This window comes from Garra rufa, chromosome 6 (assembly GCF_049309525.1).
Source record: "Garra rufa chromosome 6, GarRuf1.0, whole genome shotgun sequence".
Lineage (NCBI taxonomy): Eukaryota > Metazoa > Chordata > Actinopteri > Cypriniformes > Cyprinidae > Garra > Garra rufa.
In genome coordinates, this window is record NC_133366.1 from 28,061,986 (window position 1) to 28,079,722 (window position 17,737).

At 33.1% G+C, this 17,737-nt stretch overlaps 1 protein-coding gene across 3 annotated transcripts in view; it reads left to right on the forward strand.

The window, feature by feature from the left end:
- gpm6ba (glycoprotein M6Ba) overlaps positions 1–17,737 on the forward strand; it is a 53,481-nt gene that overhangs the window by 33,876 nt on the left and 1,868 nt on the right. For 2 of the 3 annotated variants that reach the window (XM_073843175.1, XM_073843174.1), the window contains exons 2-6: positions 9,451–9,637; positions 10,306–10,462; positions 13,186–13,354; positions 13,611–13,684; positions 15,424–15,489. In XM_073843175.1, coding sequence (XP_073699276.1) covers positions 9,451–9,637; positions 10,306–10,462; positions 13,186–13,354; positions 13,611–13,684; positions 15,424–15,489 — 653 coding nt within the window. Of the gene's footprint in view, positions 1–9,450; positions 9,638–10,305; positions 10,463–13,185; positions 13,355–13,610; positions 13,685–15,423; positions 15,490–15,783; positions 17,489–17,737 lie in introns of those variants that run through there. The other variant, XM_073843176.1, reaches the window with a different exon arrangement.

Sequence of the window (17,737 nt, forward strand, 5' to 3'; positions counted from 1 at the left end):
ATACATCTGTTTATTTATTTATTTAGTTCATCCTTCCCCAATTGCATTTGTGGAAAGTATACTATTTTACAAATTAATTTGTGGTGCACTGTTTGTGATTGATGCAAACATGAAATAACTACATTTAGAGTGTATTTACAGTCTGTTTTTAGTATATTTTATTGTATTTTATATAGAATTAGGTGTATTTATTTTTCACTAGGGCTTTTTTATGTAAAATCCAAACCAACCAAATCAGAAATATTTCAGCAATTAATTATACATTTTTAAAATTTGTTTGTAACAAAAAGTCACTTTTTCTCATTCTATAGAACATCCTGGAGCTTCCAGTTTAATAATGAAGGACCTCAAATCCCCTTGGATATGTTGAAGTTGTTTTACAATGCTAGTAAAATACATTCATATATATATATATATATATATATATATATATATATATATATATATATATATATATATATATATAGCTATATGACTTCTGTATGTAGTTATAAAATGTATTTTGTCAGATGTTACATAGCTGAGGGAGACGGAGTGTAGAGACGGAGAGAGATGACCCGTGTAATCTTTGCATTCTAAATTCAACACTAATGAATAGCTCATTGATTTCCTTTATGGCTGCAAAGAGAGCTGCCCTGTTTTGCCTGTCTATGGCCCATTAAAGCTCTTAAACACTGTTGATAAATGGAGAACGGTTCAGGCACTGTCACAGATGGCCATTGGAGGTCCTCAACATGCATCGAGAAAACTCTGAGTGAGAATGCTTTTTATCCCAATGAATTTCGAAGTCAAAATGTGCACTAACTTTTCATTTCTTTAGTTGTACTCAATTTTCTGTCAGCCCCAACTAAGCTTTACTGTCACCCGGCTTGTATCTACAGTGTCAGGCAGCATCTCAGCACCTCTGGTTTAACCTCATTAGCTCGTTAACATTAATGGGATAGATTTATTATGTAACACAGTCGCACAGCTGCTACTCTCAAAGCTTCATCTTCACTTTCAAGAGCTCCCTGACAAACACATTTTGGATTTTCAGACCAATTTATTTCTGCAGGGCTTCCTGTTTTGAGTTGACTGTCAGAACAGACCATTTACATTTGTACATTTGATGACAATGTGCAAAACACTACAGAGCGTGTTTGCTTGTGTGTTGTGTATGTGTGTGAGCTCTGTATATACTGTACACTGCCACTCAAAAGTTTGGGATCAGTAAGACTTGTAATGTTTTTTAAAGAAGTCTCTTACGCTTAACAAGAGTGCATTTATTTGATTAAAAATACAGAAAAAAACTGTAATATTGCAAAATGTTTACAATATAAAATTATGTTTTTTATTTTAATATCATTTCAAATAAAATGTATTCCTGTGATGCAAAGCTGAATTTTCATCAGACTTATTATTTTAATATGCTGATTTATTATTAAAATGATCAATGTTGGAAACAGTTGTGCTGCCAAATATTTTTGGAACCTGTAATTTTTTTTTTTTTAGGATTTCTTGATTAATAACAAGTTAAAAAGAACAGCATTTATTCAAAATATAAATCTTTTCCAACGATGTAAATCTATGTATCACTTTTTATTAATTTAACACATCCTTGGTGAATAAAAGTATTAATTTCCTTAAAAAAACTATTCTGAGAAAACCTTTCTATTTTAAATAATTGCTGCTCCTTTTATTTTTTTATTGATCAAAGGATTAAAAATCCTGAGAAAAGTAAAAGTATAAAAAATATTAATCAGCACAACTGTTTTCAACATTGATAATAAATCAGCATATTAAAATGATTTCTAAAGGATCATGTGACACTGAATACTGGAGTAATGATGCTGAAAAATTAGCTTTGTATCACAGGAATAAATTACATTTTAAAAATATTCACACAGAAAAGGGTAATTTTGTCGGCGCCGATAACCTTGTGGGCAGTGTGCTGACATACTGTGCCGTTGCGCTCCGGGCGTCCCGTGTTTGAATCCCGACTCGAGGACCTTTCCCAATCCTGCCCCCTATCTCTCTCCCACTTCGCTTACTGTTATGTCTGATCTGTCCTATCATAATAAAGGCAAAAATACCAAAAAATAAATCTTTAAAAAAAAGAAAAGGGTAATTTTAAATTGAAATAATATTTCACCATTAAAACCATTAAAAATCTTACTGATCCCAAACTTTTGAGCGGCAATATATATATATATATATATATATATATATATATATATATATATATATATATGGCCACACTTTAGTTTGGGTACCAATTCTTACTCATTAACTAAAATGACTTTTGCCTCAAATAAACTCCTAATTTGCTGCTTATTAATAGTAAGGTAGTGTAGGTATGGGGTAGGATTATGGGATCTGAAATATGGTCATGCAGAATAAGGCATTAATATGTGCTTTAAATTAATAAGTGCTAAACAGCCAATATGTTAGTAGTATGCTAATATGCAACTAGTTAATAGTGAGAATTTGAGAATTGGTTACTATACTTATACTGAGGAATAAAATGAGCAATGTAGTGTTTGAAAAGGCTTAAAAATAGTGAAAAGTGATATACATTTTTATAAAATTAAAGGGATTTGAGAATGTTATTTTACCTTTTATGTCAATTAAATATAAATAATATTTTAGGGTATACTGTAACACTAAAAAACTTAAAGTAACAATTGAAGCTGAAAACAATAATTGATTATGAATGACCTTGCATTAATGAGATTGAGATTCAGAAATTCCGAAAGATTATCTCAACTTTAAAAAAAAAGGAAAAGAAAAGACCATGCAAACTATTTTAGAGGAACAGAGAAGAAAATTTGACAGTTAAAAGAATTTTAAGAAATGTCCTTACTGGAATCATTCTGAATTTATATATTGAACACACAACCTGAATTCACGTCACTTTATTAAGACATGGTCATGTGAAAAAATGTCACTTCACGATCTCTTACTAACTTCCCAAGAGCAAAAAACAGTATAATGCTTTAGTCATTTCTTACATTATTTTATGAAGAAGATTTCTGGAACAGTAAGATATCCCAAAGATATTTACATGGCTGCAATTATGAGGTGTTAAGGAGACCAATTGCACAAGGTTGCCATGGAAACACCAGTGGCACACGCAAGAGTGTGCAATTTTACGCTCTTCTTTTTTTCCTCTTTGTGTGTGTGTGTGTGTGTGTGTGTGTTTGAAGCTATTTTTAACAAGCATTATATAAGCACTCTATGTCACAAGCAGCATGTATCTCCTCACGCTCTATTGTCTCTGTTCTTCAGGTTTGCCTGACCTACGACTAAGACTACTGGTTGAATTAAGCATGAAAATGAGTTTGCATAAGCATTGAGAAAAATAATAAATGTGGTTGGTTGAAGAATATCACATGTGCAAATCTTTGGTTGATGCAACTAAACTTGCATGTGTAACAGAGCCTATTCTTAGGAAACAGTGCCAATAATGCCAGCAAATGTGAGGAATTTTTGTGTCTTTATTCTAGTAGTCTATTCTAATAGTATTCATTTTGTACTTTCAAGAAATCTAATTTCCTTCCTTTTGACAGAATTTTCATTTTTGAACTTTTAAAGGATAGAAATGTAACCATCAAACTAGGGGTGGGCGATTTGGTAAAAATATCATATCACGATTTTTTCAAGAAATATCACGATTCACGATTTTATCACGATTCTTTGTCATGTTGGTTTTACTTTTTTACAAGTTGTCTGAGTAGTACAGCCAAATTAATTTTTCTATTTTAAAACCAAAACCTTACAAGGTAACAAAATATAAAATAAAAATAATGGCAGATATTTAAGCCAAAGTGGGCGAAGACAAAAAAAATCTTTGTCATTATTTTCTTTGTTTTTAAAAAATAAGAACAAAGATAAGCTACATGTTACATATACACATACTATACAAATAAAACAAACAGTGCTTTAATTTTCAGGTACAGTCGGTGTATTTATCAGTAGCATTCAAGAAATTTAATTAACAAATATAAAAATAAAACACTATATACATAAATTATACATAGAAGCAACATTTAAAGCAACTGTATTGAAGTTCTTCAGTCAAGAGCAGTGAGTGATTTTCCTTTGTGTTTTGTTTTATTAGCGTATCATCACCCAAAAATGACAATTATGTCATCATTTACTCACTCTCGCATTTTTTTAAGCATAAAACATGCTGAACATAAAACTTATTTTAAATAATGTGGGTAACCAAACAGTTGCTGGGTCCCCAGTTACTTCCATATATTTTATTTATTTATTTTAAGTCAGTGGGGACCAGCTACTGTTACCCACATTCTTCAAAATATCTTCTTTTGTGTTAAGCACAAGAAAAAAATTAATAGAGATTTAGGACATGTGAGTGACAAGATTTTTGGGTGTACTGTCCCTTTAATGACAATCGACAGCATGTTTAGCTCTGTTGCAGAGCTGCACGCATCTATACAGGCGCGCATCCGTTTTTCTCTTAACTGTTTACTTTCACTTTAGACAACCGACTGTGTTTATATGTAATCCTTGCGTGTTTTTGACAGTATAAGCAAATTAAACGCCAAAGATAGCTCAGTTTAGTAATCAGGTGCTGTTTGACAGGCTTTTAGCGCACGTGCTTCAGGTTTACGCGCTCATGAAGCGCATGCCAGAACAGCGCGCGGACCAAATGGCATTATTTTACCGGCAAGACTTTGAAGCACATTCAAATAATGTACTTTTGTGATCGCGAATATGAATAAGTGCAGTGTCCCGTGAGTGAATGTACAGTATATTAAGACGGAGGCACACTGTAGCACGATACTACGATATTTATTCAAAAGCAGATCGTGGAGACATTTTAATCGTCCACGATCAAAAATCGTCATATCGCACACCCCTACATCAAACCATTAACACCATTAAACAAAAAGTGATTCGTTTTCAGAGAACAAAAATAACATTAAAAACAATCAAAAGCAAAACTTATAGGTGTAATGCAGTATTTTTAATTGCATAGTATAACAATATAATAGTGGTAAATGTCATGCCATGTCAAATTAGCAGAAATTACAATGAAATACTTTTATTTTATTTATAAAAAATACACTAACAGAGATATATTTATTAAATGATTCAGTATCTATTTTTTACTTGATTACAAAATCAGCACAGTATGTGAACACAAACCTTGGAAAGATAGTCAAATAACCTAAAGTAAAAATTTTTCCTATCTTAGCCTGCCATGTTTCATTCCCAAGCGTCACAGTGGCCATATGTTTTTTTATGACCACTTCTGATCTAACCAGTCACAGCACACATTAAATGAAATTTCATTTTGCTGTCAGATAACGGCTGTAATCATCCTCTTCATGTTGAGAAACCATTTTACCTCTTTAAATGGTCTTTTATGAACTGAGCAGCAGCTGTTGTAGTAGGTAACAGTGTGACAGTGCAGAACAGATGGTTTTGTATATTCAGAGAAGTTCTGTTCACTGTAAAAATGAATTAGCATCACTAATGTGAGTGTGTGACAGGAGGGTCAGAGGGCCCATCGATGTCAGAAACGACCCTGCCAGTGTGCTCTTATATTGGCATGACTTTCCAAAGACCCCTGTTTAGTCAAAATCTTCATTAACTCTTAATATATGTACAGTTTGAAAGCAGTAACAGTAAGGCAAAGCAAGGTATAAAATGCCTTTTCTGTTTTCTTACCTATGTTCTCTTTACTCATAGCTTGTTTGGATTACATAAGCGGCCCATTATACTTTTAAATTATGCAAAAAGCTTGCAAAACAAGTACAAAAATTATATTACTATGTTATTCTTTTGGACATCTACCATGCTAAAATGGTACTGTACACCAGTCTGCCAAACATTGATATATATCAAAGTGTTATGTGTATTGTATATTTTTTTTATATAAAAAATAAATGAATTTATTTATTATCTGATACCATCACTGTACAGTGGTACTGCCACAGTGCTTTTTTATGGGTAATAAAACGTAGTTCCTCAGGCAGACACTCAACACTCTTTTTCGTTGTACCACAGATGTCTTAAGATCATAAGTTGCAGTCCATCTACGATGCATTATTCATGCATGTGGGGGAGTTGGTGTTGTTTAATGTCTCTTGAAGAAGATAAATAGGCAGAGAACAAAATGAATCAGCAGTGGCTTCGCTGCACACAGAATATTTCTCACTCTTCAGAAGCATGAATAAAGAATAAAATTAGAATTTACATGTTCACATTTAAAAAGGGAAGTGCTTAAGTGAGAACAGAAATACATTTTTCCATGCATTTCTAAAATTATCATTCTAAATTCAGAAAGTCAGAAAGTTGCATTGTAAATACACTTACTAGTATCCATACGCATGTAATTTATATATATATATATATATATATATATATATATATATGTACATGGGTCAAAGTCGTTAAGATGTCCACATCAAAAGAAATTTACAAAAGTGATTTTGTGTCCATAGAAAGCACATTAAATGTAAGTCTCTACTTTTAAGGTTTCAAGTAAGTTTTTGGAGAATAAAATTTCAAAATTTTGTTGAAATAATGTTACATTGTTATTCAGTGTAGCACAATATACTGTTTATGTAAAAAATCAGCATGCTTATTCTGACTTGTACAAAATTCTTACTGACAAATGGGCAAACCTAGGATAGTGGCAAATTTTAAAAATGTAAAATTACAACTAATTAGTATTTGGGGTGAAAGTAATTTGTCTTTTAATATGTCATAAATAGATTTTTGTTGTAAATATGCCTGACAAGGTTGTTACACTGAATGACATTTTAGTGGGTGTCTTCTCTAAATTAGGGAAAATTTATAATATTTATTTATATTTTTTGCTCAGAAAAACAAAACAAAACAAAAACGTCATTAAAATAAACAGAAAACTTTTTTTATGCTTTAACCCTTTTTCGTCTTTGACCCACATATGTTTATTGTTTTAGGTATGAAATATATCATATGTAGTAAAACATATATGAAACCTATTAGAAATCTGAACAACTTCATATATTAACATCAGTGGTGTGCGGTGATGTTCTGAAATGAGGAGTAACATTTGATTAAAAATGTTAATGTCCCATGCAGTCACATTTTCTAATCAAGTATGAATCTCATCAAGTTAGTGTTTTTAAGCATTAAGTAACTCAAGTAACTAAGTAACTCAAGGCAGAAACAATTTGAACAATATATTGTATTTGTGAACTTATGGTTAGCTATTCTTTTTAATCGTTAACTTTTAACTATTTTTTAATTTTTCAGATCATCAGTCATCAAAGCTTGGTAAATATTGGTCAATTTAATTTACTTTAAATTTCACCAAGCTGATTACTCACTAAAAACTTTCACAGATGTTTTTATGCAATTTTAAGTCTTATTTTGACATAACCAAGTGGTGTGAGTAGTGTACTTACTTTTTTAAATTAGTCTTCCCATTAACACCATTATATTACACATTATACGTTATATATGTTGCTGTTGGACAATGTTTCTTTAGAAAATGGCTGATTTATACAGTTTTTAATGTAATATTTTTACAAAAAAACACTGCCTCCCTTGCCTTCTCAGAGGAAACACCCCTGATTAACATCTATGTTTATGTATGTGTGATACATTTTTGGACATGAATACTTTTTTTAACATTTATGTCATGCACATGTATATCCATCCATGTTGATTTTATATATGTTAATATAAAAAATATACATCGTCAGGGCTATAGCTAGGGTTTGTGGCCCCGGTGCAGGTTATTGTTGTTGGTCATGGTTGATCATGTTCCATTGATTTCTGTGCTCTACGACGTCTTCTCTTCAGAGCACTTCCCTTTAACCTAGATCACTGTTGTGATATGAGCTGTGTTGTTTCAAATGTAACTGCTTTCAAGGCCTTTTAAGAGTCTGAGGGAGTCATAGAACCGAATTTCAATTTTGATCAATAATACATGGATATGCATGATAAGGAGAATATATGAACTATGTAGGCCTATATGTCCAACAAACTTTGTAGATTTTGTACACCCTTGTGTGTTCTTCCCTGCTGAGAACTGCTGGCAACTGAAGGACAGATTTATTCTAACAGACATTTATTTAAAAAAAAAAAACATATTAAAATATGTTTTTGTTTATACACTATATTGTCAAAAGTATTGGGACACCCCTTCTAATGAACAGGTTTGACTACTTTAGTCATTTCCATGAGTACAAATCTTAATGTTTAAGCATGTAATGATATTTTAGGGAATTGTGTGCTTCTAATTTTATAGCGGCGGTTTGGAAAGGACTCTTTTCTATTCTAACATGACAATGTATAAGGCAAGGTTCAAAAAGAAATGATTGATTCAGCCAGTGAGGAAGAACTTGACTGGTCTGCAGAAAGCAAAGTCCTAATCACAGATGAACAACTCTGGTGTGACTTTAAAGGCAGACCTTGAGCCAAAAACTCATCACCAAACACCAATGACTTGTACATACACTATATGGACAAACGTATTGGGACACCCCCTTCTTTAGAACAGACAAAAGGCACTTCCAAATCTGTGGCAACAAAGATGAAAACAATTCATGCATTTAAAGATTGTATTTCCGCAATGATGATTGTTAACAGTGGACCTGATCACTGAACATTTGAAAAGAGAAATGTATTTGTTAGGGGCTGTAATTAAACTCTTTATCCTACAGTACATCACTCTCACCACATGTCATATGATGTGAGTGTGAAAATGGCTTGTCATGGATGGCCAGCTGATTTCATCTGACATGATTCTGTCACAGTGATGTGTCAAGAAACCAAATATGTGACCCTGGACCACAAAACCAGTCTTAAGTCGCTGGGGTATGTTTGTAGCAATAGCCAAAAATACATTGTATGGGTCAAAATTATTGATTTTTCTTTTATGCCAAAAATCATTAGCAAATTAAGTAAAAATCATGTTCCATGAAAATTTTTTGTAAAATTCCTACTATAAATATATCAAAATGTATTTTTTGATTAGTAATATGCATTGTTAAGAACTTAATTTGGAGAACTTTAAAGGTGATTTTCTCAATATTTAGGCTTTTTTTGGACCCTCTGTTTCCAGATTTTCAACTAGATGTATCTCGGCCAAATTTTGTCCTATCTTAACAAACCATATATCAATAGAACGTGTATTTATTGAGCTTTCATATGATGTATATATCTCAGTTTTGTAAAATTTTACCTTATGACTGGTTTTGTGGTCCAGGGTCACATATATGAACCTCACCCCTTGGGGCGTCAAAGGCAGAGTTGATAAAGCAATTAAACATTATCTGTCTACCAAAGAATAATACATCAGGCACTCAATATGTACAATATTTAAAATGTACAGGATGTGTGATTAATTAGCACAACATAAAATCAAAGTAACAGTTGCTAGAAAGTAGCAGTTGCTATTGTGAATTACGACAGAACACAAAATCTCTCTTTCTCCCCCTACAGGCTGCTTCGAGTGTTGCATCAAGTGTCTGGGCGGCGTTCCTTATGCCTCTTTGGTGGCCACCATCTTGTGCTTTTCGGGTGTGGCTCTGTTCTGTGGCTGTGGGCATGTGGCACTCACTGGCACTGTGACCATGGTGGAAAACCACTTTTCTCGCATCACCTCTGACCATGCTACTCTCACTGATGTGTAAGTGTGTTTATTTAAACAGCCATTAAAATGCACTAAATGCTAATTTCCCAATGATAGTTGTTCTTTATTTAGATTGCTACTGCAAGCTACTTGAGGTGTGATGATTATTAGAGGCATATTTAAAAAGATGAAAGGGAAAAGCACATTTTAAGTTTATCACTTTCAACCTGTTTGCATTCATGTCTGACATGTTCAAGGGTGACTATGTGGTGAGTAATGACCTCTAGAATGCCAGCAAATAACTGGCAGTACATTCTGTTCCATCATCTGGAGCTTTACTGGGAACAAATGACCTATTGCCCTTAATTTCCTTTGTGCATCTTTACTATCAGTTGCCCTGTACACAGTACCACTGATAAAATCTGTCAAGAATACATCTGTATCCCCCACATAAAAGTCTAATTAATCACTGCCACAATTGTTTACGGAGCAGGGACTCTGGCAAATGTGATCTTAAATAAACTACACTTGACTACACTTTGGTATAATTTCATCTAAAGTGATATGTTTTTATGCATGTTGATTTGAAAGGAACAAGAGCTAAAAAATGTGATTTATCTCTGTTTGTCCATATAAATATTGGATAATGTTAAGGGGTTTATCCTCACCCTAGATATCTTACTTTAACATGTTCACTATAGCTAAATGTATCCTTTGTTATACAGGGTTCAGATTTTGCAGTACATCATCTATGGAATCGCCTGTTTCTTCTTCCTGTATGGCATCATCCTGTTGGCTGAGGGCTTCTACACCACCAGTGCTGTCAAAGAGATGCACAGCGAGTTCAAGACCACTGTGTGTGGACGCTGCATCAGTGCCATGGTGAGGCCAGTGTGCACATACAAGCCTAAACATACACGGCTCACTGGAAAAAATATTTCTCTTCCTATGTTCAAGCAAAACTCCAAAAACGTATTTACACATACTTTTTAGTTCAGGTTTCTAGTTAGAGGCAGTAAAAACCCACAACTTTTATTCCTTTTCACACAAAGTATGGTTACAACGGCAGGTTATTGATTAATAATGACTTATTTTCACACAGTTCCTTGCACAGTACTATGTTATTATGGGCTCAGACACATTTACACTTTTAAACTAACAATGGTTTGCATCACACAACCAGCTTTGGCATATGTTTTGACAGAATAAACTTGCTCAGAATCTCACCCGGTCAGGGGTGTAACATACTTGAGTAATTTTACTTGATTACTGAACTTAAGTATTATTTGGGGGGATTTGTACTTTATTCAAGTACAATTTAAATGGACTACTTGTACTTTTACTTGATTACATTTCTGAAGAAAAAAACAGTACTTTTTACTCCTTACAATTTTATTTCGTCTTGAAAAATACATTACATTTATATTTTATCTTATGCACATTAAATAGGGTAAACGGAAACTCAAATGTGTGTGCTTGACGTGAGAACCAATGATCATTGTTTTCACACATCAAGCACACACATTTCTACTTTAGTTATGACTTTCATCAGGTAAATGTCTGGCTTGAAAAGTTCACTATTAAAACTTTACTGCACTTTCTTGTACTCAAGTACAAGAGTAAAAGTTACTTAAAGTTTTACTTGAGTAAAAGTAAGAAAGTAATAGATTTCTAATGTAATTAAGTATTAAATTATATTTAATATGAAATGTAATGCAGTAAAAAGTACAATATTATGCTTTGGAATGTTGTGAAGTAAAGTTTTCTTTATCAGAAAAATACACTGATAAAGTACAGACACTTAAAAAGTACTTTTACAGCAAAAATACTTCTCTAATGTCCGTCTCTGCTAGGTAGTGGATAAGTACTATTTATAATATATCATTATATGACACATTGAGTAGGAATTAGAACTGTCAATAATATTTTTTATCTTAATGATCAGATAATTTGCTCATTAATTAATCTAATTGCAAATAATTATGTATTGATATTTGCTGGGAAAGTACTGTAAATGCCCAAAATAAACCATTTTAATCTTTAACAAGATTAATTATCCCTTTAGACAGTGACGTTGAATAGACAACACAAAAAAGTGGCCTTTCAAAATGTTAATGTTGGATGTTTTATTTCTATGACTCTTCTCATTAATTCAACACATTCTTGTATTCTGTCTGGAATATGTTTCTAGCCTCTGCATCACATATTGCACTTCAGAGGGATAGTTCACCCAAAAATGAAAATTCTCTCATCATTTACTCACCCTCATATCGACCCAGATGTTTGACTTTCTTTCTTCAGATGAGCACAAGCAAAGATTTTTAGTCTGTATAATGCAAGGACACAGGGCCACTTCAGAAACCACACAAAGTGTAAAATGATGGTTTAAAATATTAGTATTTGTATTTTTCTTACAATGCCTATCATTTCACTTAAGACTGATTGATTAAAAGGGACTGTATGAATTACTATCATTTTTGCTTTGTGTAGTTTTTGAAGTGTCAGTTTTGGACATCCCATACACTTTTACGCATTATATCTTTTTCTTAAATTCTTTGTTTGTGTTCATCTGATTAATAAAAGTCATATATGAGATATATGAGATGACGTTAAGGTGGAAAGGGTGGAGTTTCCTTTTAATCACTTTCTGTGTATTTTTGCATTTTGTTTTATTTTCTCCCTTTAACCAAACATCTGTATGTTTTACTTACTTGACTACAATTAAATGTTGTACTTTTTTACTTTTACTCAAGTATGTTTTTGGCCAGATACTCATTGTCATTTGAGTAAAATTTTCACAGAGTATCTGTACTTTCACTTATGTAAAATTTAGTGTAAAAGTACTTTTTAAGTACAAATCAAGTACAAATCCTGCTAAAATGGCATCATTGTTTTAACAAACCTGTTTTTATCTCACATTGTTTTTTGTCAACACTGTCGGTTATGTTTACGGCAGGGTTTAGTGTAAATGCCAATGGTATATTATTTTCAAAAGCAAAAGAACATTAGCCCTTTAGGGCCACTCCCTTTCCGAACTGCAGCGATATGTGGAATAAACTATGTAATGAAACTTGTAATTTGCATTTTGTAGATATATATCGCCACAGGCACCTTGACAAATACGTTTACGCATAATTACATAAACATGTACGCTCATACAAATGCATTTCTTCCCATCCATAAACATTAATGCTAGATTTGGCATATTCACACACAAATACGCCTACTATACATGCATAGGTACTCCAGCCCTTGAGGACAGATCTGGCACGATCATTGCTACATACATAGCCCAATTGCTTTAATCGCTGCAGATGTCCAGTAGCATCCATCTTTAAAGCCTCAAGGCCATGTATGCATGTGTCATGTGTTAGTCTGGAAAACGTGTTCACATGAGTGACTGTGATAATCAAGTGGCAGCACATCCAAGGTGATCCGCGGGTAAATAGGTCATGATTCTGGGTCACATTCATACTGTATGTACTGCAGGATTTAAAACTGAGATTATTCTAGTCATCATGATATTAGATAAATGGAAAATGAATGGTTTTGTGAACATAAGAGTCTAACTGTCACAACCTTCTCTCTCTTTTATTGTTTTTAAGTTTGTGTTCCTCACCTACATTCTGGGCTTGGGATGGCTGGGCATCTTTGGCTTCTCTGCGGTACCCGTTTTCCTGTTTTATAACATGTGGACCACATGTGGAGCTATGAAGTCCCCTATTGCCAATCTCACCTCTGTGGACAACATCTGTGTCGATGTGCGGCAATATGGTAAAAACCTTGACCGTCCTTATTCAGTGGATAATACGTGGTTATATTAAGTTGGAAAATCAACATCACTTCTAATGGAATGCAGCTGTTGAGATAAATCTGTCGGTGCTAACTGGTGTACGCTTCCTTTTACAATACAATCAGATGTTTCCTCTCTGGCATTTACTGGAGCAATCTATAATTATTTAAGTTAATTGTTTTAGTAGTCCTTGTAACCTTTTAGATTAATGTATGTGATGCATGTAATCATTTTCAGGAATCATCCCATGGAATGCTACTCCTGGTAAAGCCTGTGGCACCACGCTAAGCGACATCTGCAATACTAGTGAGGTAAAGATACCTCATTTGTCCTTGTAGATCACCACATATGCACTGACAGGAAAATCTTTTCTTTTTCATATTCATACATGTTATGCCTAAAACATGAAATTAATTTTATATGGAACAGTTATTGGGACTTTAGACAAAATCTAAAATGAAAACACTTGAATATGTGTAACAGTGTAGCAGGCTACTTAAATTAATTAATAAAAATCTCATATGTCACTCCGTATGCTAAAAGAGAAGAAAATACTGTAGCAGGCAGATCAGTCTCACTGTTCACGATGCACAAAATATTGGATAGAAACTCCTAAATAATGAATTGAGGGTAGAAGTTTATATGAATGCATCTCCGAGGGGAACTGTCTGTTTTCAGAAAAGTTTACATGGTGTTTTCTTTTCATCTAGCAACTGTATAATGCATTATAAAGCAGTACAGCAGTAACTAAGGAAACACTATCGCTGCTTAGCGTTGATCCCTGTATTAACTTTAGTTTGTCTAAATATAACGCTCTTTCCTGCTTACCAAGTCCTTCTCTATATGATTTAGCAGCTTCTACACATTTTTTCCATGATTTAGACATCATAAATTAGTTGAACAACATCTTCAGTAGTACATTAACTGTGCGATCCATGCTGCTGTTTACATCCAAGTATTGCCACAATGGCTGTGCATTCAGTTAACTGACCAAAACGAATGGATGAAGTAAAAGTTGCTTCACTTCAGTAAATGGTTATTTTGAAATATTATTAACAATATCAAAGTAATTCTTACATAAAGATTTCACAGCAAAAAAAAATTATGAACCATAATCTGAAGGTGAATGTACATTTATCAATTACCAATCAGATGACAAGAGGCGTGTAGTGGATTGTGTGCAACAGGTTTGACAGCAAATTTTGATCATGTTGATTATTTAGAGCCCTTTGTGTCTTCTTAAATATGATACAGCAGGCTTTAAAGGGTTAGACAGACTTTTGTTTACCTTTTTAAGGAATGTTGACTTGTAATAAAGGAGTAGTTTAATACAAGGCACTTCCAGAACAAAAATGTACAGATAACGTACTCACCCCCTTGTCATCCAAGATGTTCATGTTCTTCTTTCTTCAGTCGTAAAGAAATTATGCTTTTTGAGGAAACATTTCATGCCCCCGAGTTTGAATTTCCAAAATGCAGTTTATATGCAGCTTCAAAGGGCTCTAAACGATCCCAGCCGAGGAAACAATCGATTATTTTCTAAAAAAAAAAAAAATTTAACTTGTTAACTTCAAATGCTCATCTTGTCTAGTTCTGCGTGAACTCTGTGTATTTAGGTTCATGACATTTTGGTTAGGTCGAAAAACTTCCATCTCATTTAAAAAAATAACTTGCTAGATAAGACCCTTCTTCCTCGGCTGGGATCATTTAGAGCCCTTTGAAGCTGCATTTAAACTGCATTTTGGAAGTTAAAACTCGGGGCCACTATAGATGTCCATTATATGGAGAGAAATCCTGAAATGTTTTCTTCAAAACACATCATTTCTTTACGACTGAAGAAAGAAAGACATGAACATCTTGGATGACAAGGGGGTGAGGTCATTATCTGTAATTTTTGTTCTGGAAGTGAACTACTCCTTCAATCATTAAAATAGACTTTTTAAAGGAAACGTTTAATACGTACATATTATTTTAAATTAGTAGTATTACATTTTTGTGAGGTCTGTTGCTAGTTTTGTTTAATGGGTTTCCTAAACTCTTTTCATTGCAGTTCTATCTGTCCTACCATCTTTATATTGTTGCCTGTGCTGGAGCTGGAGCCACTGTGATCGCACTGGTAAGAGTTTATGATGTTCATTTCATACTTGTTTTCTTAACTATTTCATATCTAGAATCATTTTCTTTGATGTTAAAATGTCAAATGGCTTAAAAAATTGTTCTGTGAAAAGAAATTAGTACAATATACTATATTCTTAAATCCTTTCATCAGTTTAAAATCTTTATAGGTACAGATTGAACAACTGTACTTTATGTTTTCGAGGGATGTGGTGCAACTTCTTTTGTAAAGACCTTCTTTTGCATCTAAAACTATGTTTGATCTCACCCACTGGTTTGTCTCTCTTCCATTCAGCTCATCTATGTGATGGCCACAACGTATAACTTTGCAGTGTTGAAGTTTAAGAGCTACGACCACAGTCACACCACTAAGTTTTGAGCTTTTTGTAGAAGGGCAACTGCAAAGTCTTTGAAAGCTGCTCTCAGAGACAGAGAGAAAGAGATAGAGCGGAGGAAGTAGAAACTGAGTGTGTAAAAGAGATCAGGAAAAAGGCTAGGGAGAGAAATAAATTGAGAACTGTTAGTTTATAGCATGGGCCTTAATGTATACAGTATAGTGCATATTAATGGTATTGTGACATTGTCTAATTTTAAAATCATTTGTATCTTTGTGTTTCTGTACTAATTTGACAAGGTGTGATCTCTTGACAAAACAAGCACAGTACGTCATACTCACTTAATGTTTTACATATATTTTTACCTAGGTACAAATTTATATCAAATATAGCACCTGTGACCAATCCAGAATAACATAGTTTATTCACAGTTTATGAAAAAAAATGACTATAGTAGTAAGAATGTAATTCTCTGTTAGTCCAACAACACCTAATGGACAGGATTAAAACTAGAACAGTACAATTTGGTAATGTTGTCTCTCCATTGAAACATATCCACCCTGAGGCACCCGTAGTCCAGAATTCAGTCAGATAGAAAAGGCAAGTGAAGTACAGTAGATGAGAAGGGCATAGTTATTGCTGTTATGAAAGATATTAGGAATGTTGTGTTTATGCTCATAAACGTCTACTCTATGCTACATGTACCTGTGAAGGGTGTGACTGTACTTTTTAACTCCTTAAGAGATGTTTTGCAGTCATGGATTTGACTTTAAAAATGCCATTGTCTTTCAGAGCCTTTGTTTTTAGATTCATCTGTCTACTACTTTAATATTGAATTCAGACAGCATATAGTTTTTTATTATTCTCAGAGCCGTAGAGTTCCTGTTTTCAGAAATAATCAGAAATAAACAATTATTGTGAAGAAGTTCATTTCTCTTTATTTAATAGTTTTAGTTTTGCAGTTTTTTTTTTCATTTCATTGGATATCAGTAGTTCTTACATCATCTTTTTTTTTTTGCTAACTGCTAACTCATGAAATAACCAGATTTCATGTATTGCTGGATACACTGAAAGAAGTAAATATAATGTGTTTTACATTTACATTCAGACATTTAGCAGACGCTTTTATCCAAAGCGACTTACAAAAGAGGACAATGGAAGCAATTAAAATCAACAAAATAGCTATAACATGCAAGTGCTATGACAAGTCTCATTTAGCCTAACACAGTATAGCATAATTTTTTTAATTATATAACAAATAAAAAGAAAATAGATTAGAATAATAAAAGAAAAAGCAAGCTAGTGTTAGAGGCCTAAACATAGATAGATAGAATACAACAAGAACAGAACAGAGAAGTTTTTGTTTGTTTTTTTATGAAAATAAGCAGTAAGTAAATTAATAGAGTATAAAAATCTAAAATATATAAAGCCTAAACGAGCAAGTTTTTTTTTTTTTTTTAGAAGAATAGAATTAGAATAGAGGGTGCTAGAGTTAGAGGGTCAAATAAAGATGGAAGAGATGTGTTTTTAGACAATTCTTGAAGATGGCGAAGGACTCGAATTCGGATTGAGTTTAGTTAGGATTTTAGTTATAGTTATTTTGTTTTGTGTTTTTGTTATTTTTTTTTTTCATCTATGTAGTTTTTATATATTAATTATATAAACCATTATATATATGGTCCTTTTTTCAGTGTATTCAGTGAACTAATATTGATTTCTGTGTGGTGCAGCTATAATAATTCACTGAGATTTAGATACTTAAGTGATTCTTAGAGCAACTAATTAATACTGTCTTAACTTGTATAGCTGGCTTTGCCTAACTAACCCACTCATGACTAATCCTTCCCTCCACCTGTTTCTTCCTCTGTCTTTGTCCCTCTCTGTCACTCTGTCTATTTTCTCTTTCTCTTTCCC